The sequence below is a fragment of the Piliocolobus tephrosceles genome, chromosome 17, assembly GCF_002776525.5.
Source record: "Piliocolobus tephrosceles isolate RC106 chromosome 17, ASM277652v3, whole genome shotgun sequence".
Lineage (NCBI taxonomy): Eukaryota > Metazoa > Chordata > Mammalia > Primates > Cercopithecidae > Piliocolobus > Piliocolobus tephrosceles.
The window spans coordinates 66,656,839-66,679,902 of NC_045450.1; the positions used below are offsets into that span (position 1 = coordinate 66,656,839).

At 40.6% G+C, this 23,064-nt stretch overlaps 1 protein-coding gene across 3 annotated transcripts in view; it reads left to right on the plus strand.

Annotated features, from left to right (window-relative positions):
* Nucleotides 1-20,203, plus strand: part of PLCG2 (phospholipase C gamma 2) — a 202,430-nt gene extending 182,227 nt beyond the window's left edge. For all 3 annotated transcript variants that reach the window (XM_023226894.1, XM_023226895.3, XM_031934483.1), the window contains 3 exons: nt 2,727-2,815; nt 14,488-14,672; nt 15,740-20,203. In XM_023226894.1, coding sequence (XP_023082662.1) covers nt 2,727-2,815; nt 14,488-14,672; nt 15,740-15,782 — 317 coding nt within the window. In that variant the 3' untranslated portion in view covers nt 15,783-20,203. The remainder of the gene's footprint in view (nt 1-2,726; nt 2,816-14,487; nt 14,673-15,739) is intronic.
* Nucleotides 20,204-23,064: the final 2,861 nt, after the last annotated feature.

The following is a 23,064-nucleotide window of genomic DNA, read 5'->3' on the forward strand; positions in this document are numbered from 1 at the left end:
AACCCCATCTCGTGAGAACTCACTATCATGAGATCAGCAAGTGGGAAGTCCACCCCCATGACCCAGTCACCTCCCATCAGGCCCCAGCTCCAACACTGGGGATCACAATTCAACATGAGATTTGGGTGGGGACACAGAGCCAAACCATAACATAGACTTAATTCTTCCCCACTGTCCACAGATTAGCTCATTAGAGATGCAGAATCTCAGGCTTCACCCCAGACTTCCCAAGTTAGAATCTGCATTTTAACAAGATTCACAGGTGATTCATATTTGCATTAATGTTGGCCTGTCACTGGGCTAGACTGCAAGAATTCTGTGAGGCTTTATCCAGGCAAAAAACAGGTCAGAAGATTTCTTTACAGCAGTATACTCAATGAGAGCAGTGTCCCCAAAACCCTACCAGGAAAAGAGTGGGTATAAAACATTCAGATTTTATACCCACTCAAACTGTCATTCAACTATAAAATCAAAGGATGGATGCTCTCAAACATGCACAACTCAGGAATTCTGTGTCCCATGGGCTCATTTTGAAGAGAACAAAAAAGGACACATTTAGCCAATGAAGGCATCCACAGAGTTCAGTAAGATGATGAGCATCGAGCCATTAAAAAACACAAATCTGTACATTTCCTTGTGTATAAAATTGTGTATCAGAAGACGAACACTGTAAACCAATACTGAGCTCTGGGTGGTGAGATGCATGCTGGGGAAAGTATATTGGTGTCTTTGTCATACTTTGAATTGTATCCATAAATAAGATGGATTGATGGGTGGATAAATACATGACAAAACAAGCACAGTCGGCCCTCTGGATGTGTGGACTCAACCAACCAAGCTTGGACTGAAAATATTTTTGAAAACGTTATGTATCGAACATATACAGACTTTTTTCTTATTTCTTAATACAGTATAACAATTACACAGTATTTGTATTGTCTTGGGTATTAAAGTAATCTAGAGATAATTTAAAGTATATGGGAGGATGTGCATAGGTTATATGCAAATACTACATCATTTAATTATTTAGAGACAGGGTCTTCCTCTGTCACTGAGGCTGAAATTCAGTGGCGTGATCATAGCTCACGGCAGCTTCAGACTCCTGGGCTCAAGCAATCCTCCTGCCTTAGTCTGCCTAGTAGCTGGGACTACAGGTGTGCATCACCGTGCCCAGCTAAATTTTTTATTTTATTTTTTGTAGAGATGGGGTCTTGCTCTGTTGCCTAGGCTAGTCTTGAACTCCTGGCTTCAAGGGATCCTCCTGCCTTGCCCTCCCCAATTGCCAGGATTACAGGCATGAGCCACCATACTTGGCCAACTATGTCATTTCATATCAGGGACTTGAGCATCCAAGGATTTTGGTATCTGGGGAAGTCCTGAACGAGTCCCCCATAGATATCAAGGGGACAACCGTAGAGTGAAAGTTTCATACAATCTAGGTGGTGGGTATACAAGTGTTCTCTGTAATACTTTTTTAGTGTTGCTGTATGTTTAAGAATTTTATATTAAAATGCCAGAAAAACATAAGCCTCCCTTTGTGGGAGAATTATGGTTACAAAATGGAATGCAAATATTATACACCATGTCCATACAGCAATCATACACCTTAGGGGTGTAAAATGAGAAGTTGGGGGAAGAAAAGGAGAAAAGGTACAGGTTTGTGTAAGTATGCGACTTTCCTCTTCATAAGCAGTGGAAAGTGAGAGATTCAATGGATATTGTTTGAAGGTGATAAATCAACTGAGAGTATAAAATGTTCCAAGAGAAATAAGCCCAAAGTCTGAATGGTGGAAGGCACAGAGGAAACAGTGGGAGGGTCCTATTTTGGGCATTGCTTGTCTTGGAGAATCAGTAGATATGATATAAATGCTTTCAAGACAAACTAGGACCACAGAAACGATCTCTAAGATACAGTGCTAACTGGTAAGGCACTATCATTTGTGATTTAAAAGCAACTCAAACATATGCATAGGCAATCTTGGGAAAGATACTGTTAACAATGGTTCCTTTTAGGACAGAGAGGAGGATTGGGTGGGAGTGACAGTTCTGTTTTAGCCCTGTGTTCTTTTATACTAAATTAAAAGAAGCCAGCAAACCAACCTTTGAGATGTGTTGCCTTAAACATTACTGAATGGGGGTGGGGAAGATTCAGCTCCAACTCGCCCCCACCCTTCAGCCCTAAATTAAAAGAAACATTTAAACACAGGTCCTACTTGTAAACAGGGAATGGCTTTCGGAGGAGGAAGATCAATACTGCTATGAACTACTGAGGGACAGAAAGATTTCCTCCCATTGGAAATCTTTAAAAATAAAACACACTCCCTGGTCCTGTGCTTTCTAAGGCTCTAAGTGGAGGAAATGGATGAGGAGGATTCACTACTCTTTGGTCTCAGGAGTATTTAAGGAATTGAACCACAGTCGCAACCACTACACTCAGTGTGGACTGTTCTGTGGGTTTTAATTTCTTCTGAGTGAATCATTTTTATTTCTAGATGGTAGATATTTTTAAACTTGCTTCCCTGTATGGACCAGTCAGTCATAGCTGTTGGCCTGTGTCCCTAACCATCAGGATAGGACCTCTGGCTTCCACAAAGTCAGCCCCCAGCAGGGGGCGCTGACTTCTCTTCTCTTTGAACTAAGCCTGTGATCCCTGGGTATCCTCCAAAAAAATCTAAGGTCTGACATTAATTACCTGCCTTTGCATTTTCCTCCTTGTTCTGCTTCAGGATTCAGGTCTGTTCCTCTGAAGAATGGGTACAGCGAGGACATAGAGCTGGCTTCCCTCCTGGTTTTCTGTGAGATGCGGCCAGTCCTGGTGAGTGGAGATACGCCAGTAAGGGTTCCCTGAGCTATGCCTGCAGGTGGGGGTAGAAATGGCCTATGAATACCGTTGGCTGATGGACTTAAGCCCATTGAGAATTATCTAGCCCAAGCATGAGACATCATACAAGAATTCCTTTTTGCTAATTCCCCAGAGTTTCCTGGGTTTTCCCTCCCAGCATCCTCCTTTCTTGGAGAATGCTGTGTGATTCTGCGTAGGCAGTGAAGGAAAGGGTGCTGGTACTTGTAAGTTCCTCATAGTTTCATTTCAGCAAGAGCCAGGCCAGATGATGCCTTCCTAGATAGACTCATCCTTTCTGGATGCTTTTTTTGGTGCCAGTGGGTGTTTAGGAATCCTGTCAAAAAGTCTGATAGCCTCCAGTGAGGGCCTGTCTTGGCCTGTCCTGGGGACAAAAATGCATGAACCCCAACTACTCTCTAGAGAAGACTGAAGGAGACTTCCTTCCTGGTTCTTTTGATTTTCCCAGGCCTTGAAGATATTGAGTCTCTCCTTTGATTAATCAGTTTGGATAGGCTTGGTCTTGAGCTATATTTAAAAATGTGGCAAGTTTGCTCAGGATGAAGGGTTAGGAATGGAGCTCCCTGCTGTGTGGAGTCAGGGCTTGGGTTTGGGTAGATGACTGGGTATTTACTTACTGTGATTCTGGGGCTCCAGAGACTCGATGATGGCCTCTCTCATAGGCTCAGACCCACATATCAGGCCTGTGTTTTCGCAGTGCCTGACCTGTAGGCAGTACCATCTCCCAGGATCTTTTCATTCCCCCTACTGCAGAACCGCAAAGCTCCACATGGGCTAAAGCTCGACATGGGCTGAGTGAGTTCTGTGGTCAGATTCTCTCTGGCTGACCTAAAAAACTGTAGTTGTGAACCCCAGTGGGTTGATGTTGGCTTGGTTAGTGCCCCCCAATACCCATCTTGTTTTCTCATTTTGGTTGTTTTCCAGATAGAGAAATCAGGGTCTGTAATTTGGCTATAAAAACTAAACAGGGATATTCAGACCTTTGAACAGCCATAACAACAGTCCATGCAATAAACATTCATGAACTTGACTCAGAGGAGGGAATATTAGGCTTTTCTGCATAGCCCTTTCCCTACGTGCAGCTTTTGCAACTTTGATAGTTTTCCACTCCCAGAGCATTTTTAGGAGCACTGAGATGAAAGAAGATGCAATAAGGGAAGACCCAGGCACAGTGGCTCACGTCTGTAATCCCAGCACTTTTGGGAGGCTGAGACGGGAGGATAGCTCAAGCCTGGGTGGAGGAGGTTGCACTGAGCTGAGACTGTGCCACTGCACTCCAGCCCGGGTGACAGAGTGAGACCCTGTCTCAAGGGAAGAAAGAGCAGGAAAAACTGCTGAGAGAGACTTAAAAAGCACAGCTGTTAGGGACCAAAGAACCTGAGACAGTCTCACTTTTCAATGGCCTAAAATAAACTTCAGCATTTAAATGACTGTGTGAGTCTTCCATCAAATAGAATGACCATAAATTAATCACACCCCAAGGCCGAGCATTTAGATGGAATCCATTTACAAACAAGGTGATCATGCAGAGCTTTAGGTGAGTACCCTTTTCCCCCTTTATGCTAGAATTCTTTCCTTAGGATCAATACTCAGATACAGAATTTAGCAGAAGCCTTAAACCAGTGAGCAAGAAGACCCTTTGCTTAGTTAAGCTTATCCCTTCCCAGCTCACCAAAGGATCTGGGATTTGCACATCTGTTGCCCAGGGGAAGGGAACCGGTGCTGTTCTCTCTATACATAAAACCCCTCTGCAGACACGTCACAGAAAAGTCAAGTGATAAAAATGGTTTTAGATGGTGGTAGGGCAGCATTTGCCTAGGCTCGCTGCTCTGCAAGGCTGCTGTAAACAACCAGAAACATCATAAATAATTTAAGTGATTAGGTATCACCAGCAGCAGAGAAAATTAGTATATTTAAAAGAAAATTGTGTTGATGCAGATTTGACTTCCTTGATGAGGGAAGCCTAATGCCGGGGCTGCCACTGTAGGGAGTCAGGGGCGTTGTGTGGGGTTCTAAATGGAAAGTCAATGCTGGCAAATCTTTCTGAAAGTTTTCTTTAGTTCAGCTGCTAGCTCTTGAGATTTCATTTAATTCCACATCTGTCACCTGGTTTTGTGCCACTCACAGGTGCAGCTTGGCATTTCTGTCCACACTGGGATGAGAAGTCACTCTTGGAAGCTGAGCTGAATTGCATTCGGTAGACCTGGGCTTTCTCCTTAATGCCCACGGCCATACCTTTTATTTATCACCATATCCTCTGGAAGCCAGGGAGAAACTCTGGTAAACAGCCTCAGGAAAGCGTTTTCTGAGCAAATGATTGATCCAGTAAGGGCTAAAATGGAGTTTACTCATAAAACATTTGCTGAGATAGAGTTTACAGCCCCAGAAAACTGTGAATAAGCACTTTAAACACCTTCTGAAGAAGCCATTTACATGTCACAATTACTTTATCAAGGCGTAGTCCTTTACTTTGTTAGCAGTACGTTTAGTTTATAAAGAGTATTTTCAGCACCATTTTATTACCTACTGTATTCTAAGATGTAAGGAAAGAAAGGTGGGGGAGTTGAAAAGAATCCTCACAAACAGCCTGTATCTAACCACCGTTACCATCTTGGTAGATTTCCATTGCTTTATGATTTTTTGTATATGATATTTCCATAGTCAGATTCATACAGGTGCCCTTTTCTACTTCACCAACGACTTTAAATGATTTTTTTTTTTTTTTTTTTTTGAGACGGAGTCTCGCTCTGTCACCCAGGCTGGAGTGCAGTGGCTGGATCTCAGCTCACTGCAAGCTCCACCTCCCGGGTTTACGCCATTCTCCTGCCTCAGCCTCCCGAGTAGCTGGGACTTACAGGCACCCGCCATGTCGCCCGGCTAGTTTTTTGTATTTTTTAGTAGAGACGGGGTTTCACCCTGTTAGCCAGGATGGTCTCGATCTCCTGACCTCGTGATCCACCCGTCTCGGCCTCCCAAAGTGCTGGGATTACAGGCTTGAGCCACTGCGCCCGGCCAAATGATTTTCAAAGCCACTGATGCCTGTTTCATCACGTTTGGGTCCCTAATTCACTTATTCTCCTACGGCAGTTTTTTACTTTATAAATAATATAGGTCTTCATGTAACATTTTCTGATTAAAAATTATTTCCCAAGGCTAGATATTTAGCAATGGAATAATAAATCAAAGAAAAAAGGACCATGTATTTTTACCTGCATGTCAAATTGTTCTCTGAAAGTAAATAGTTTCTCTTAAGTTGATGTATTACATCCAATCTTGCCATTAACTGGAATAGGCCTTCACTGGAATGATTTAACATGGTGAGATCCCGAAGAATGGGACTGGGGAAAATAGGAAAGCTTAATTATCCATTATCTTCCCTGGGCAAACTGGCAATTTCTGGAGGGCACATTTGAGAAAACTGGCTGCCCCAGGACCTGTTTAATACTATCCTTGGTGAACTGGGTTCTGTTTTGTGCAGGGTAGGAGCTAAAGTGCAAGGGCGGGGGGGGGGGGGGGGGAGGTACAGAGGCCCTTCCTCAGAGTGAAAGAAAACCCAGGATGCTGTCAACTAGATTAAGGCTTATCCTAGATCAGATGCCTGAATCCCTTTGTAGAAGAGTGCACACTTTAGAATCCTGGAGGTCCAGGACTGGGAGCTGCACTCTGGCACTGAGCTGGTCCTGGTTTTTGAGGTTGGGAAAGATTTCCTCATACTTGGGGAGAACTTGGGGGACACAAAGACCTGCCTTATGCCTCATCAGCTAAAGCTGGTCAGTTTGCCCAGTGCTGGCTCCAAAGAGCAAAAACTGCTGTGTTTACCATCCATGACCCAACAGTTTGACATGACTACTGAACAGACAAAACCATGAGCATGCAGTGGAAAAAGAGGACAGACTAAGGTACACACCTGGAACAGGTGGCTGGCAGTTGAAACTGAGCCAATGGAAGCCTCAGATGATGAGAATTGTAACACATAACTCATAGGATCTTTCAAAGACATCCAAGTAGAGCACTGGAAGAAGCTTTCTGGAATTCAAAGACAAGACCTGATTTGTTGAATTAAAACATCCGGTATGTAAAGAGATCTGCATTAGTGACCCCAAAGATAATGTGAAGGAAATGTCTCACAATCTAGGGCAACCCCACCATGAGATGGAAAGAAAGGAAAAGGTGGGCTGGGAGGACAGATGCCAAGGACCTAATATGAAAGCATGTCCCAAAGGACAAAGTGAAACAGATGGTGCAAAGCTATTAATGAAACAGCAAATAGAGGAAGTGTTTCTCTGATCTGCTGTTTGTGAGGGCCCACTTGGTTGCCCCACTGGGATGAATAGAAAATACATCCATACCCTTAGTAATATTTTAGTAAAAATGTTAAATTCCAAGGATAAATTAAAAAACCTGGACTTGCAACACACTAGTTGTGTATAAAGGAACTGAATAAGTCTAATATCTGACTTGTCCTCTTTGGCGCTGAAAACTAAAAGACTCCCCAAAGGGGTAGAATGTGGACTAGGAAAACAGAATAATTCAGTGTCCAGCCCCCAACATGTCAAGGAATTTCAAAATATGCAATATTTTAGATATGTATCCTACTCAAGGGAAATCTTGAGGCAGCCCTGAATCAATGATATTTTAGTCAGAAGAGAAACTTTTAGATAGGGAGGTGAAGAGAGGGAAACCAGTGGATAATTAATTTTGCAGTACAATTACATCTTCCAGGAGGATGACAGTGTGATTAAAATTTTGTCACGCTAAATATTAAACAAGAATTTTTGAATTGGAAGAAATATACCCTAATAAAAAATGCTAATCAAAAGCTGAAAAATAATCAAGTATCAACAAAGCACAGGCACAGTAAGGTAAAAATAAAGGTATCCTAAAGGGTATTTCAACTTTGTGACTAGGGAATCAGACAATAAACAAACTATACTGTAGAGGGAGAGTTAATGCTGCATTTGATATTAAAGGAAACTGTGATTTTAGTTAGCATTGTTAAACTGAGGGTAACCACTGTCAGAAATGAAAAGCAAAGAAGAAATTAGGAGGAAAAAAGGAGATCAACATAAACTTCACAAAGAGAATAAAAATAAGGTAAAGAATCAGAAGAAATTAAAGCAAAGTAAAATGTATAGTAATTTAAGTGAAATGGGTAAGAACTTACATTTAATTTGGTGAATAGGCTGAATCCTCCTATTAGAAAATAAATGTAACTGCAATGTTTATAAGAATAGGCCTAAAGGCAAGGTAAATAAAACAAATAGGAATGGATGGAAGAGTTACTGGGAAAATTGGGAAGGAAAAGTTAACATCAAACTAGAATTTAGGATCGGAAGTACTACAGTGTATTAAGATGAACAGTATGTAATGATAAACTGCTTGTTTTCTAAAGGGATATAAAAGTCATTAGCAAATAGCATACCACCTAAGTATATGAAACAAAAGTTCCTACAAAGACAACTGTATAAAGAAAAAATCTTTCAGAATTTGGAGAGTCTAGTATATAGGAAATCAGCGAAGATATAATATCAAAATAATTTGCCTTAAGAAATATACAACTTTGTGTCCTATAAATGGCTAATATACACTATATTTTCTTCTGTTTCTCAAACTTTATAAATTTGATTGCATCCTTTCTTAGAAAACCTTAACACTTTTAAAAAAATCATAATTTCATAGGTCATTGGCTATAACTTGACAAGATTCGAAAGATATAAAAAGATGGTTAAAATTATTCACGATTTGAAGATAATAATTTTCTAAATATATTAAAACAAGTAAATTACCTAAAAGTAAAACATTATGCCATAGTTACATTTAGAAGAGGAAAGTGCTTGCCTTAAAACTTCACAAAGACTGAAGACATATGTACTACTAAGTATTCATCTTAAGAACTTTTAAAACACCAATAAAATAGAACAAAGGAATAAAATAGAGATAGAAGCCAACTGAATACAACACAAATCAAAAAAAGAAAGAATAAAACATTCTGGTTTATCAAAAAGGCCAGATTTTGTTTTGAGACAGTGTTTTTTCTTGTCACCCAGGCTGGAGTACAGTGGTGTGATGATGGCTCACTGCAGCCTTGACCTCCTGGGCTCAAGTGATCTTCCCGAGTAGCTGCAACTACAGGCATATGCCACCATGCCTGGCTAATAAAAAAATTTTTGTGTGTGTGTGGAGACACAGCCTTGCTTTGCTGCCTAGGCTGCTCTCAGATCCTCCTGCCTTAGCCTCCCCAAGTGCTGGAATTACACGTGTCAGCCACTGTGTCCAGCCCCCAAAAGACCAGTTAAACTCTTTGCCTTCTTAATAACAAAGAGGAAAAACATGCAAGAGTAAACACTGGAAAGGAGACTGAACCCCAAATAATAAAGTAGAGTAAAGGGATGATTGCCTTAAAGAATGTAAATAGGCTACAATTATTCTGAAAAGCAGTAGAAAAGTTAAAACACCTATTAAACAGGTTTAGGATCTAGATGGTTTTATAGCTTAGTTTTGTCTTCATTTAAATAATGTAATTCCAATTTTACTCCACCGAAGTAAAAAGAACAATGGAAATCCTTCCTCTGTCTTGAAGCTATACCATGTTCATATCAAAACTGGAGAGAGAGGACTCCTAGCTTTCGCCCAACCTCATTCAGCCGTAGATCAATGTCATGTGTGACTATAGATGTTAAACTTAAAAAAAAATAGCAAATGTCCAGCTGTTTACTAGAAGAGCAATATATTACAACTAAGCATTTATTCCGGGAATGCAAGGATGGTTTAACACTGGCACAGTTAGCAACAAATTAAATATGAAAAAAGGATAAACTAGTAGATGCCATAAATGTAATCAGCCAAATGAAATCATCAGTATAATTGTAGAAAAAAAGTCAGGTGATCTCTATTCTATACAAATTTAAACTATACAAATTCTGATTGTATAGTTTACAAAACAGAAGACTTCAATTTTAAAGAGACTGATGTTTGTCTTGTATTTATTGAATGTAACCACTTCTGTCAGTTCTAGAAGTAACAAACAGAAATGTGGTGTGGGAGGAAGGGACAAATGGGAAATCCCATTTGTGATACTGACAAAAACTGTAACACATTTAGGAGTAATTTAAATAAAGGTATAGAACTTACATAAGGAAAAATATAAAATCTTATTAAAAAACACCATGTGAACAAGTAGAAATTTATACCAACTCTTCCAAAATTAATGTTTGATTGGAATTGGAGGTATCAATATAAACTCACTTAAGTTACATATATACTTATATATAGATTCACACATAGGTAGATGAATAAATGTGTGTGTTTACATGTTACTACAAATACATACATATCCTAGCTCACTCTGCTGAGTGCCTAGAATTAATGACACCCCAGTCATTGGTTTCTAAATTCCAGATATTGCCAAATATCATATTCCAATAAAAAGAAATCAGGGCTCCTTAGACAAGTGGTTGATTTCCAGACTTGGGATAAATAAAATATAAAAAGAACCTGGAGCATCTTAACGTTTCAGTAAATAAAGAAGTGCTGAAAGAATGGTGGCATCAAAGGGGCCTAAGAACATCAAAGGGGCCTAAGAAACAACCAGGGAGAGCTCCCAATGGCCACAGCTGGAACAATTTGCATAGCAAAATAATAATACTGGATTCTAGCACACGGAATGAAATAGCCACGTGTCTGTGAATGACTGAATACATGAGAGAGAAGAGACAGTCCTCCTTACAAACGAATTCTGATTAATAAATGTAGAAGGAATGAGGGAACTAGAAAATCACTATTGAAATGGCATAGCACTAACTGCTGCAGTAAGACCTACTGATGAATGCTAAATGAAAGTTGGAGGAGAAATATATTCCCATTGTCCCAAAAGTGTCTTCCTCCAAGAAATGTATCAATTAGAAAGAAAAAAAATAGCAGCTTTACAGCGGATAGACCCTGCAGGCACCTTCTTAATCAGATGATCAATGTTACCAACCACCTGCAATAAGGCATGTTGAAATCATGTCCTTCCTGATGTGAGACGCTGAGAAGAGTACATTGCTTCTGTGACATTCTTGCCAAAACTGCATCTCCTCAAACAAAATAGAAGAAGACACCAGAGAAATCAAAGTTGCTGGACATTCATACAAAATAACTGACTAGTACTCTTCCAAAGTGTCCTGAGGGAGGAATGAGGAAACCATACCGATTGTAGGAGACTAAGGTAGCACAATGACTAAAGGTTGTGTGGGATCCCAGATTTGATGTGGGAACAGGAAAAGGATGTTGGTAGAAAACCCAGTGAAGTATGAATAAGATCTGTAGTTTTATTGCACTGATATTAATTTCTTAGTTTTGATACTTGTACTGTGGTTGTGGAGATGTTAACACTGTGGAGGTCTAGGTGGTTGGGGTGTGTGAGAACATTGTACTATTACTGTACCTTTTTTGTAAGCTTAAACTTCCAACATAAAACAATTTAAAAAGTATTGGTGGGGGAAAAACTTTACTTTTGTGTATTTTCCCCCCACCCAACAAACAGGAAAAAAAACTAAAGGCAGAGAATGCCATAAAGATTTTGTCTCAGGCCAGGTAAAACTTATTACCAAAGGCTTCCTTTATTTTCTAATAAAACAAACTAAATTTTTAAGTGAAAACTCAGACTCAAAAGAAATCCAGGAAATAAGTATTACAGAATGCTTTCTCTTGACTAGAGTGGTGGTTCCTCAAGTCAAGAAGAGTGGTTCACTTGCTGTAGAGTTATTCAGTAAATGGTTTCTATCTTTTATGTTCTTTTCTGAATGTGCATTCTATCTCATATATATACAGTGTACCCAGGACTACAGTATGTAATATAGCTGTAAATATTTTGGGACTCAGAAAAGGTGATAAAGGGCTGCAGTTATAGAAGCATTCATAGAAAAAGTGAATTTTGAACTTGCACCTGAATAACAAATACTCATTATATAGAATAAAACAATAGAAGCCATTTTCTTGTAGGTGCAGACAAGGGAAAGAGAGCCCTTTCATGGTATAGAATTAAGACTTAAATGGGGTTTTCGTTTTGCTTTATTTTTGGAGACAGGGTCTCATTGTCTTACCAAGGCTGGAGTACAGTGGCATGATCGTGGCTTACTGCATCCTTAACCTCCTGGGCTCATGTGATCTTACCCCCTTAGCCTCCTGAATAGCTGGGAGTACAGGGTATGCCACCATGCCTGGCTAATTTTCACATTTTTTATAGAAACAGGGTCCCACTATGTTGCCCAGGCTGGTCTTGAACTCCTGGTCAAGCATTCCTCCCACCTCAGCCTCCCAAAGTGCTGGGATTACAGGCCTGAGGCACTGCGCCTGGTGACTTTATTCTTTTTTTTTTTTTTTTTAACTTTTCCCTGAACTTTATTTTTAAAATTTTAGTTTAAGTTCCAGGATACAAGTACAGAACGTGTAGGTTTGTTACATGTGCCATGGTGGTTTGCTGCACTCATCAACCTGTCGTCTAGGTTTTAAGTCCCACATGCATTAGCTGTTTGTCCTAATGCTCTCCCTCCCCCATCCCCTGACTAACCCTGGTGTGTGTTATTCCCCTCCCTGTGTCCTCATTGTTCAACTCCCACTTATGAGTGAGAACATGTGGTATTTGGTTTTCCGTTCCTGTGTTAGTTTGCTGAGGATGATGGCTTCCAGCATCATCCATGTCCCTGCAAAGGACATTATCTCATTCCTTTTTATGGCTGCATAGTATTCCATGCTGTATATGTACCACATTTTCTTTATCTAGTCTGTCATTGATGGGCATTTGGGTTGGTTCCATGTCTTTGCTGTTGTACACGGTGCTGCAATAAACATACATGTGCATGGGTCTTTATAGGATGATTTATATTCCTTTGGGTACATACTCAGTAATGGGATTGCTGGGTCAAATGGTATTTCTTGTTCTAGATCCTTGAGGAACCACCATACTGTCTTCCAAATTCCCTTCCCTTAGGAAGGGAATACATTTAAGTGAAGTCATTACTGACTCTTCCCAATGCCTTACTTGACACATTCACTTAATCACCAAGGACAGCCCATTTTACCTTTGCTTACTCTTCAACCTTTGCAAACAGCTGGAATAACCATTTTCTCTCCCCCTTCTCCAAAGTCACAGTTCCAGCTGTTACCCTGGGGACTGTTAGGTCATTAAAGTAGGAAAAAAACCTTGCAGAGTATGGTCTGAGTCCATGTTTTTCTAAAAGTAAATGACAAAGGATCTTGTTTGTCTACCTTAACACACGTCTTTGTAGCACTGTAGTCTTTCACTTGAACTCCATCAGGAAAGGCCAGTTGACTTGACCTCCTGCAAAGCCAAGCTTCACACAATAGTCAGTGACCCTCTGAAACAGATGAAATACAACATCCTCATCCTCCCTCCGCACTGAAACCCAAACACCCTACCCTGAGTGGGTTTTATCTTTTCGTCTCCCCTAGCATAGTGTACTATTTTGGCTCCTGCATCTGAAAAGGTTAGCAGTAGGTCTTGTTTCAGGCATGGCTGAATCTCTGGGCTAACACAGTGGCTGTTTTCCTCTTTTTCTGGCACATTCCCAACTTCTTGACACAATAGCAATGTGGCCATTGCAGGACCACACTCACTCACTCACCTGATCCCAAGAAAAGAAACTCTACCCAGAACACCAATGAAAGTCCCACGGATGCATCTAGTTGGCCTTGATTGGGTCATGTGCCTGGAGGTGGTACTGGTGGGGGAAGTAGAAATCATTACTGGTTACAGGTGAGGCACATGCCCATCTCTGCAAGGTGCAATTTACGATACCTTGGCTTTTTTGGGTAACAGCTTTGAGAGATAATTTATATACCCACATATCATATCATCACTCATTTAAAGTGTACCATTCAATGGTTTATAGCCTATTACGTGTTGTACAGTCATGGCCACAATCTATTTTAGAACGTTTCCAACACCTAAAAAGGCATCTCATGCTCATTAGCCACTATGAGCTCATTAGCAGCAGCCACTCACTCCATCCCCCAGACCCTGGTAACCTTTAATCTACTTTGTCTCTATGATTTTGCTAGTTCTGGACACTTCATATAAATGGCATCGCGCAATATGTGATCTTTTAGAGTTGGGCTCTTTCACTTAGAATAATGTTTTCAAGGTTCATCCATGTTGCAGCTTGTTACCTCGCCTTTTAAGACCCTTAAAAGATGTTAAATTATCGGCCTCCTGCCTGCCTTGTTGCTCTCATCTCATGCTGTTTTTTCTCCTCTGCTGGGTTCCACTTTAAGCATGCAGCTGCTTAGATGCTTTTGCAGTTAAAGACCAGAAGGTGACGTGTAGACCAAGGGAAAACTGGATTAGATTAAGAAATAGGATCTACGGGCAATGTAGTAATTATTCCAATGTTTTGCAATAAAGCGACAGTGTAAAGACCAAGCACTTTTTAGATGGCGTGCTTCCCACACAATAAATACTTGTGTTTTATCTTTGGTTCAAATAGGCCCTGGCTCTTCTGGGCTAATCCAAGTTGCAAAACTTCTGCCCCATGTTCCCTTCAGATATGCTTGTGAGATGCCATGTTCACATTTTGGTTTGGAAGGTGTAGTCACCACATGGTTGTTCTCTCCCCCGCATCCTGCAGGAGAGCGAAGAGGAACTTTACTCCTCCTGTCGCCAGCTAAGGAGGCGGCAAGAAGAACTGAACAACCAGCTCTTTCTGTATGACACACACCAGAACTTGCGCAATGCCAACCGGGATGCCCTGGTTAAAGAATTCAATGTTAATGAGAACCAGCTCCAGCTGTACCAGGAGAAATGCAACAAGAGGTAGGTCAGCCCCTCCACCTGCAAACTTTTGGGGGGTCTCTAGGCACAGCGATATTGGGCACCCGGGGCCAGGCTTCTGGAAAGCCCTCTGAGTTGCTTTCTTCAGAAATCCTTGGCGGGGCATGGTGGCTTATGGGCCAGGCATGGTGGCTCATGCCTGTAATCCCAGCACTTTGGGAGGCTGAGGTGGTCGAATCACCTGAGGTCAGGAGTTCAAGACCAGCATGCTCAATATGGAGAAACCCAGTCTCTACTGAAAATACAAAAATTAGCCAGGCGTAGTGGCAGGTGCCTGTAATCCCGGCTACTCTGGAGGCTGAGGCAGGAGACTCGTTTGAACTTGGGAGGCAGAGGTTGCAGTGAGCCGAGATCGCGCCATTGCACTCTAACCTGGGCAACAGAGGGAGACTCCATCTCAAAAAAAAAAAAAAAAAAAAAAGAAAAAATCCTTTGGTACCCTTGACTCTAGTGCTCTTTGTTCTAGAAATTAATTTAAGGTAATACCTTAGGCGCTTGCCACTTCCCCTAAGTAGAACTATTTCCTCTAGAAGGACACTTCAATTTAATAGTGAAAATAAATGGTGACCACCGACTTTTAAGGAGTCCTTATTGTGTTCTCAAGAATGGGCTAGTCCAGTGGCTCTAGATTAGGTCAAGATCCCCCAACAGGGATGCTTCTGGTTGTGCTACAGGCATGTAATGGGATGCGGGGCGGCCAGGGTTGCCAAGTATTTCATAATGTGTCTAAAGGTACTAAGAATCATCCAGACAAAAGTCCTAATAGTAGCCACCAATGAGAAACTGTGCTGCCTGCCTTACATTATTCTCATTTAATCTTCATGTCAGCCTGCGGAGTAGCTCTTACTCTATTTTACCATTGAGGAGATTTAACCTTTCTGAGTCTCAAGGTCTTAACAGGAACTTGGAGCCTACCTCTCTGACACTCAGCCCTATACCACCCAGCTATGAATGACTGGCAAATGTATGGATAGAGAAATGTTACAGAGTTCAGCACACAGCCCATTTCTCATGCCCCAGTGCTGATGGGGAAATCTGCTTTATTTCAGGTTAAGAGAGAAGAGAGTCAGCAACAGCAAGTTTTACTCATAGAAGCTGGATTATGTGTGTAAGGGTATTGTGTGTGTGCACATGTGTGTTTGCATGTAAGAGAATGTGCCCTCTTCACACTCTGGGAAGACGCTAATCTGTGACATCTTTTCTTCAAGCCTGCCATCAAGGTGACATTTCTGAAAACCCAACTGGCATGAGTTGGGGTAACTTCCTGTCACTATTTTCATCTTGGACAACTTCCTTAACTTATATTCTTTATAGAGGATTCCCCAAAATGTGCTCCTCATTTTTGGCCTCTCATTTTCCAAACCTCATTGAATAAAAGCAATGAAAACCTTGATCAGTTAAGCCTTCTATTGCACAACCTGTACACAGTGAACAGGATTTCTTTTCCGGCCAAGAAGATTCTACCTCTAATGATCCAGGTAATTGACGTCCATGGAAGATGAGCTGGAAATGTAAGAAACTATTCATTAGATTCTGAAAAGGATTTTAACTAAAAGGCAAATGATTCCATAAGGGCCTAAAGAGAAGCCCTACCCAAAGGCAGTCTGCTTAGTTCAATGTACTTTAACTACCACTGGCTGCCTCCTGCAGTCCACAAGAAAATGGCTGAGTGATGGGATCTCTTCATTAAGACAATTTCTAATTAGTGGTGAGGGCTTGTTTTGTGACTAGAGTTACTGGGATGGAGGGAATCTTGGGGCCTCTTTGTTTTAAAAAGCCCACCAGAGAGACCAGAGCCCTGCTGCAGGGGCAGGTTCTCACTTGCCCCTGGCTCTGCCAGCTGCTGGTAGGCTCTGGCCCCAGTAATCCCCCATGGCCCTACTGAACTGGCTGGGAGGCTGCTGGAAAGGCTCTCAGTCCACAGATCTCCACAGGCAAGAGGTCAGTTGCCGCTTGAAAGAGGTAGACAAAAGTTAGGTTGATGGCGAAATGTCTCTGGGTTACCCAGTTTTCTGGAGCAGCAAGCTGAGCTTTAATGGGCTAAGCATTAGGGTGTTACCGAAAATTTCAAATGCAGCCATCTCCCTTGGGGCAAACCTACCTAGTTCATGATAATATGTGCGGCTGGTGAGGGCTTTACACCTCTGCGTCTTAAGATATTAATAGATACCAGTGATGTAATATGGCTTTTTAAAGGAGAGGAGAGTGCTGGGTTGGGAAGGGAGGTAGTTGGTAGAGTCAAAACTTCTCAATGAGTGAATTTACAACTGATGGGAAAACGGGTGTAACTGTGAAAAGCAATGGCTGTGGTGGGGAAGAACAAACCAGCAGTAAGCCTGATGCTTGATGTGGATGGAACTGACCCCTAGAAACCATCTGGCCCTCCTCTTGTTATCTGAAATGCTGGGCTTAGCATGCATGTACTGCTGAAGAGCAGGGCAGAACAAATCAGGCTCAGACCAGAAGACCCTTCTGGTCCCGTACTCTACAAAAACTTACTGATCACCTCCACATGCCAAATACAGTGCCAAGATTTGGGGGCGCGATGTTAAAAAAAAAAAAAGCTATGGGTCTCATCAATCATCTCCATCCACGAGCTCCTAAAAGAAAGGTATTTACCTTGCCTGAAGCCAGGAATACAGGGAACAGCAGTCTGGCCAAGGAAGGGCTGTTATGGGGTGCTATTACTCCAGTTACTCCTCCAACTGGGAGTTGCTATTTTATTTGGCAGTCAGCAACTGAAGAAAGAACATTCCTCTTAGTGGCAGATGTTCAAAGCAACTTTCAAGAAAGGCTGGGTGAAAAAGGCACTAGGATGAGTGCTACAGGCACTCCGTAGCCAGGGCCCCATTAACCTTTGGCCAGGTAGCTACCAGAACCTATTTTTGCTCCTGGCATCTCCCCCCAACCCCTCTCAGCTCTGTCATGACTTCTACACAGTAGAGCTCAGGTGTTGCTGTCATTACTTCCTTTCAATTCCCACTTCATTCTACTCTAAAGCCACAGTACTAAGGCCTGCATCCCCTTTCTGCCCAAAATGGATTTTTCATACCTTATCAAAGAAATTGATATATGGCAGCACAGGAAGCAGAAGCTAAACTTCTCTCCAGCTGCTGCTGTGTAAAACCCATGCATGGCCAAAGAGCTGTCAGGGGATTATGACATAAATGGTGCTGGGAAGAACCCTCTGCCTAAAACTGTCTCCTCCTCCTGGTGCTACAACTGGAATCCACCATTAGAAAGTACTTGCTTTGGTTCCTTCCTCCTGCCCTTGACAGAGTAACACGTTGATCTGGTTCTTGGTGGTGTTAGGGACTGATTCTCTCAGGAAAGGCACACATGGTATTGTGGCTGTTTCCAGAGTCTATTTGATGCTACATAACCTCAGTATCTAGCTGAGATATGCTTCCTACATGACTATTAAAGCACAGACAATCCAGGCCAAGAAGACTCGGAACAGGCACATTCTGAAAGATGGAAGCAGCACTGGTAGATCAAAACCACCACTGCATATGTGTTACATTGTTTTTGTTCCCCATTTTCCTAAGTGTGTTATTTAGAATATTGATGATTACATGGTAAAATAAAGTGGGGAGGCTGGTTAGGCCTTGTGAGTTTGGGAAACAGGTTATAAAAGCTAAACAGTTTTTCTACTGTGATACTAGACGTGCAGGAGTGAAAGGTGTAGAGGGCGTTGTTTGCCACATTTGTTCTCAGAATCCTTTTGCCAGAAGTGTCTCGTGGGACTTATCTATAGTGGAACACATTTGAAGCCCTGCTGCTCTATTAAGTAAGGCAGCAGGGCAACATGGTCTAATACTTCGTATGCTTTGTGACCTAGTTAAAATCTAAACTTAAGTTGCCACGTCCAGTGGTCTTTAGATTAAGCTACCCTTACCCCTGGGAGTATACCAGAGCTTTCCAAGGAATACACAGACTCCAGTACTCTCAGGGGAGCAGTGTTCAGAGCCTCATCTTCCTGTTGTATTCTTCTCTAAGACTCACTTGCCTGAGAAAATGCCCTTTTCTCACCTCACAAAAGAAAATATGGCTTTCTCCACCTCTAGTCTTATTGTAGAGCATGACCCAAGGTATAAAATTCAAAATGTGGATATTTGGAAAGTGAAAGACTTAACAGGGCGCAAATCTTTTTGCAAATGGATTTTCCAAAATTTTCTGGTGGTTCCAAATTCTCTGCTTTCAACAAACTGGAAGGAACAGCCTGTAGATTTCTGAGTCTCTTAGCATGTAACTACAAAGGGGTTGGAAGAATTCAGTGATTCTGCTATCACTGATGTATCTATGTGAACAAGGATCAACACCTCCATAAACAAAACTGAAAAGGGAAAATAGAATCGATGATGAACTTTGGCTCAATCTTAAGATGTTACCAATCCACATAGATGAAATAATTGTGGAGAAGAGCCCTCTTTATCTTGTTAAGTGATACATTTCCAGTGAAGTTTTACTATGTTTAATAATTTGGTGAAATTTGTGCTATGTGTTCATTGATTGAGCTCAATCCAGAAGAACATTTTTAAAGGCTTACAGCCTTAAGATTATAGGATACTATATAATACCTTTGGTACAGAGATAGAATTAAACAACATAAAAATAAAAAAATTTATTAGGCTAAAATTTTGAGGGAGAAGTGGTATGAAAATACAAATTCAAGGAGTGAAAGGAAAAGTGGGGCATTCCCTGCTACTAAAAATTGCCTTGTTCCAGGTAAGACTGATCATAAAAAAAGGCCCTGTTCATAAGATTTTTAAAAAGATCATAGTATCTATGAAATAACTTATATTTAGAACCTCCTGGGCTAAATTTAAAAATGAATACAACAGTTTTATTTAAACATGTAGTGTCTATGGTATGCCAGCATTTTGCAACGATTTATGATGAGAAATTTTAGATGTCACTATAGCAATGTGCAAGAAGATACACAGATTTTCAAAATTCACTTAAGAGGTATCTGAGCATAAAATGTTAAGATTGCTGATCTAGGGCCACTAAGTGATGAATTGTATTTGGAAGCAAAAAGGATGGCTAAAAAGGGCCTCAGCCCTTTTAACTTTAAAAGGAAAATAACTTAACCTTCAACCTGTGTGACATTTAGCTTTTTGAACCCAACCATAAAAGCTATCTTCTAACCAACAAAAAGTTAATAATTAGATTTGGAATTATACAGAATTACAAAATTGGCATTTAAAAATACTCAATAATTTGTCCCTGGTTTTTAATTTTCAAAATATTTGCTTTTTGAATAGCCAGATTCCACAGTGATCATGCCTCTCGGAAATTTCCACATTTCTTATTTTTCATTAGGCCTTAAGAAGCTGTGTTTGTAAACTTATGTTTCATTATTAAAGCTTAATTTATTTTTTATATAAACAGTATGTGCTTTCTGTACATAGAGAATTAAGTGAATGAGTCACTCAGATGTTGGCTATTGTTAATGTGAAAATTAAACAGCTGTATCACATTTTGAAAAATAAAAGTTTCATCTGAATGAATATAGCAATCTGCCCAGAACTTTTTTTTAAAAAATTGCTATTCACTTTTTATATTTCCAAATAAAATACACACAAAAAAAATAATTTAGTCATGAGATAGGTAGAGTTACAGTTATTTTTTGAAATGTGTTTTACTGTCCTATTTATCCCACATTTCTGTAGGTTACAAGTTTATCTTACCTTCAGCAAAAACTCACTCTATGTTGAAACTCAAGTTTGTAAGATTAATACTCGAGTGCTCTTCAATTTATCAGTTTTGAAAGAATGTTTAGTGTTGGAAGGAACAAGGACCTTATAATAAGTCCCTGTATTTCTCAGCTGAGTGATGGGCTCCCTAGAACTGTCAATCACTGCGTTTCTTGCCAACAATCCCTGGTTCACAGGAAGCCATGTTGTATCTCATACCTCTGACCCCCAGCCCCCAATGGTTGGATTAGTGACCCTGATCCAAAGATTTAAGAATAGCCTATGACAAACCTCTGCATTAGAAGATGAGCAAGGAATATTAAAAAGCAAAGATGAAATTAGAACTGCCAAATGACCACTTTTTAAATGGATACAACCATAACTCTCATAAAGATATAAAATGAACATATGTCAGAAATCTTATTAACAAGGGAACCAGTAAGATGTTCCAGCTTGTTTAAAGGAGAATTCAAAGAACAAAATATATAGAGAGAGTATAGGTTATCAACTCTCCAGATTATCTGATTTTATATGGTTTCTCCATGTTTTATTGTCTGAATAATGCAAATTATTCTTGTCCATAGAAATGCAAATTGTGTCCTGTGGAGATTCAATGGATCATTGCCTTGTGGATACTGACCACTGGTTTTACCAGTTTTCTATCTATTAAATTTATTTCAGCATCACTGATGGATGTGAAATCTGACTCCTATCTCACTCCACACGCAAAAACCAAGTCAGTTATAGATCAAAATGTACAAGATAAAAAAGTATTTCTAGAAGGTCTTCACAACATAGGAGTAGGGAAAGGTTACTTAAACAAAACTGCAAAAGCAGTATCCCTGAAGAAAGACTGCTAAATTTGACTCCCCTAAAATTCAAAGCTGGTCTTTATCAAAAGATACAATAAGAAGACGGAGAGAAAAAGCCACAGAATAGAGGGAGATATTTGCAATAATTTATCTGACAAAAGACCTCAGCCAAAAAATAACTCCATCCTTCCAAGTCAATAAGAATAAGAGAATCCATTTGAGAAAAAGGGGCATATTTCATGAATAAGCACCTCACAAGAGTATATCCAAAGGGCTGATACGTGTATGAAAAAGTTCACTCATTATTCATATGGGAAAAATGAAAATTAGAACTATGAGATACCACTACACTTACTAAAGTGGCAACAATGAAAAACTTAATGTTCTGTCAAGAACGTAGAGCACCTGGCACACTTGCACAAATTAGTACAAAACTACATTGTAAAAAATGTATGACACTCTCTGCTGAAATTAAACATATACGTACCCTGCAACCCATCAATTCCACTCCTAAATATATACCTAATACTGAAGCATATATATGCACACCAAAAGACATATACAAGAGTGTTCACAGTACTGTTATTCGCAATAGGCAAAAACTGAAAAGAACCTTAAATGTCCATCTGCAGAAGAGTTGATACACACATACAAATGTGCATTTCTATAGTGGAGCACCATACAGCAATGACAAATGACAGAGCTCTAACTACAGTAACTGCGCAGTTGGATCACAAAAATACAAGTTGAGTGAAAGAAGCCAGACACACACACACACACAGCAAAGAGAAGAGTGAAATGATATAAATTAGTAGAGAGACATATAGATTAAATGCAGGATATTTGTAAGACGGAATAGTATAAGAAAGTAAAGTGGAGTGGAACAGCCCATATATTTAACATGGATACGTTTACACAATATTGTGTGAGAAAAGGGAAAATACAGAACAGTGCTACCCAGTGATGCCATTTACACACATTAAAAAACTGCACATAAAACTGCTTCCAACATCCACACCGCTAAGTAGATAATACAGGTATAAAAATGGACTGAAAGGAACATCTTAATGTCAAGAGAAGGATTGAGTCACATAGTGGGGAAGGCAAAGGCAACGTGACCGAGGCAGGGAGAGGTAGTTTTAGCTTGATTATGGGTTTTCTTTCTTTTCTAAAGATCGGGAAGTGTTGTTCTGCCTGACACAAATGTAAATGCAGCCTGCTGTACCTAAAAAGGGATACAGGCATACTCAAGCTTTCTGGTCCATAGATGAATAGTTAGACAGAAGAATAAAAAATAATGAAAATGAGGCTGGGTGCGGTGGCTCATGCCTGTAATTCCAGCACTTTGGGAGGCCGAGGTGGGTGAATTACTTGAGGTCAGGAGTTCGAGACCAGCCTGGCCCACATGTTGAAACCCCATCTCTACTAAAAATACAAAAATGAGCCAGGCATGTGGTGCTGTGCACCTGTAATCCTAGCTACTCCCGATGCTGAGACAGGAGAATCGCTTGAACCCAGGAGGTGTAGGTTGCAGTGAGCTGAGATTGTACCACTGCACAAAAAAAAAAAAAAAAAAAAAAAGAAAGAAAGGAAAACAAAAGAAAATGAGAGAGAGGGGAGAAGGGAAATGAGGGGAAAGCTGGGGCAGTGGGGAGAGGGGTGACGGAGCTGGGGAAGAAGGCGGTGGCGAAGATGGCAGGGGCGAGGGAGTGGGAAGAAAGACTAAAACAGCACAAAATGTTAGCCAATTATTCTGGGTAGTGAAAAGTGGCTGTTATATTCTTCTTTCCTTTATTCATTTCTATTTTTTAAAAAAAGGAATAAAAAATAAAGTTATATAAAAAATGTATCAGGCAAATTCTA